The sequence below is a fragment of the Epinephelus moara genome, chromosome 19 (assembly GCF_006386435.1).
Source record: "Epinephelus moara isolate mb chromosome 19, YSFRI_EMoa_1.0, whole genome shotgun sequence".
Lineage (NCBI taxonomy): Eukaryota > Metazoa > Chordata > Actinopteri > Perciformes > Serranidae > Epinephelus > Epinephelus moara.
In genome coordinates this window covers 40,992,403-40,993,671 of record NC_065524.1, presented here as the reverse complement: position 1 = coordinate 40,993,671, position 1,269 = coordinate 40,992,403, and the positions used below count along the sequence as shown (strand labels likewise).

The 1,269-nt window shown below is 50.4% G+C and overlaps 1 protein-coding gene across 1 annotated transcript in view; it reads left to right on the top strand.

The window, feature by feature from the left end:
- The first annotated feature begins 515 nt into the window (after positions 1-515).
- Positions 516-1,269, top strand: part of ppp2r5d (protein phosphatase 2, regulatory subunit B', delta) — a 26,749-nt gene continuing 25,995 nt past the window's right edge. Inside the window, exon 1 of the mRNA XM_050070559.1 lies at positions 516-647. Within this exon, the coding sequence (XP_049926516.1) occupies positions 621-647 (27 nt within the window). The 5' untranslated portion in view covers positions 516-620. The remainder of the gene's footprint in view (positions 648-1,269) is intronic.

Sequence of the window (1,269 nt, the reverse complement as noted above, 5' to 3'; positions counted from 1 at the left end):
TAACAGGTGTACTTGTATTGCAGTAACAGGTGTACTTGTATTGCAGTAACAGGTGTACTTGTATTGCAGTAACAGATGTACTTGTATTGCAGTAACAGGTGTACTTGTGCTGCAGTAACAGGTGTACTTGTACTGCAGTAACAGATATACTTGTACAGGTGTACTTGTATTGCAGTAACAGGTGTACTTGTGCTGCAGTAACAGGTGTACTTGTACCGCAGTTACAGATATACTTGTACAGGTGTACTTGTATTGCAGTAACAGGTGTACTTGTATTGCAGTAACAGGTGTACTTGTACTGCAGTAACAGGTATACTTGTACTGCAGTAACAGGTGTACTTGTACTCCAGCTGTGGCTGAAGGTGTGTTTTGTTGCTGGGGAAGACTCCGGTCCTGCCTCACCTCCCTTCAGCCTCACCCTCATCACTAAAACCACAGCCAGCCAATCAGAAAAATCCGTCCACGCGTTGCTAGGCAGGATGCGCGCGTCAGCAGCCAATCGGATTGGGCGGGCCGGGAGCGGGCGCAGCGAGCTGAGACAGACCGAGTGACAGCGCCTGAGTCCCGGGGAAGAAGCTCACGGAGCCTCCGTGAAAAAACGTGCCTGCAGCACAGTCAAGATGCCGAACAAAACCAAGAAGGAGAAGGTGAGCTGGCGGCGTCTTCACCGCCACATCAGTCATTTAAGTATCAAACATGGCGGCTTTGAAGCAGCTGATGAAGACTTTGTATTTGATCGAGTAGCGCTAGCTAACATAGCAACCTGCTAAGGCCCAGCTAGCAGAGGACGGCTAAGCTAACCGCTAGCTGCGGAGTTTGTAGCGGCGGTATAAATGTGTGTGTCAGCCGGTGACACACAGAAGTCGTGTTAAAGGACACATTACCGGCGGTGTCCCGGTGTTACAGCGGTAAACCGAGGTGTTAGCCGGCAGGTAGCGTCCTCGCTAACTAGCTAACGTTAGCTGCAGAGATGGAGGGGCTGCTGCAGCTGGAGCTCCGGGGAGGAACCGCTGCCTCCTCACCGTAAATTATTCATCCAGGAGAAAACAGGCAGATGAAAGTGTGACTCATTCATTCATGTGTGTCGTCATTAAACATGTAAGATGTGATGCTAACCAGCTGAGAGCCGAGGACACACAGCAGGTTAGCTGTTAGCTCAGCCACACTCCGTTAGTTTGTCTGCTGATGTTCGCTTCTGATGACCGAACAGGACACACACCGTCCAGCTGTTTGTTACTCACAGCTGGAGCACTCAAGTACTCATACTGC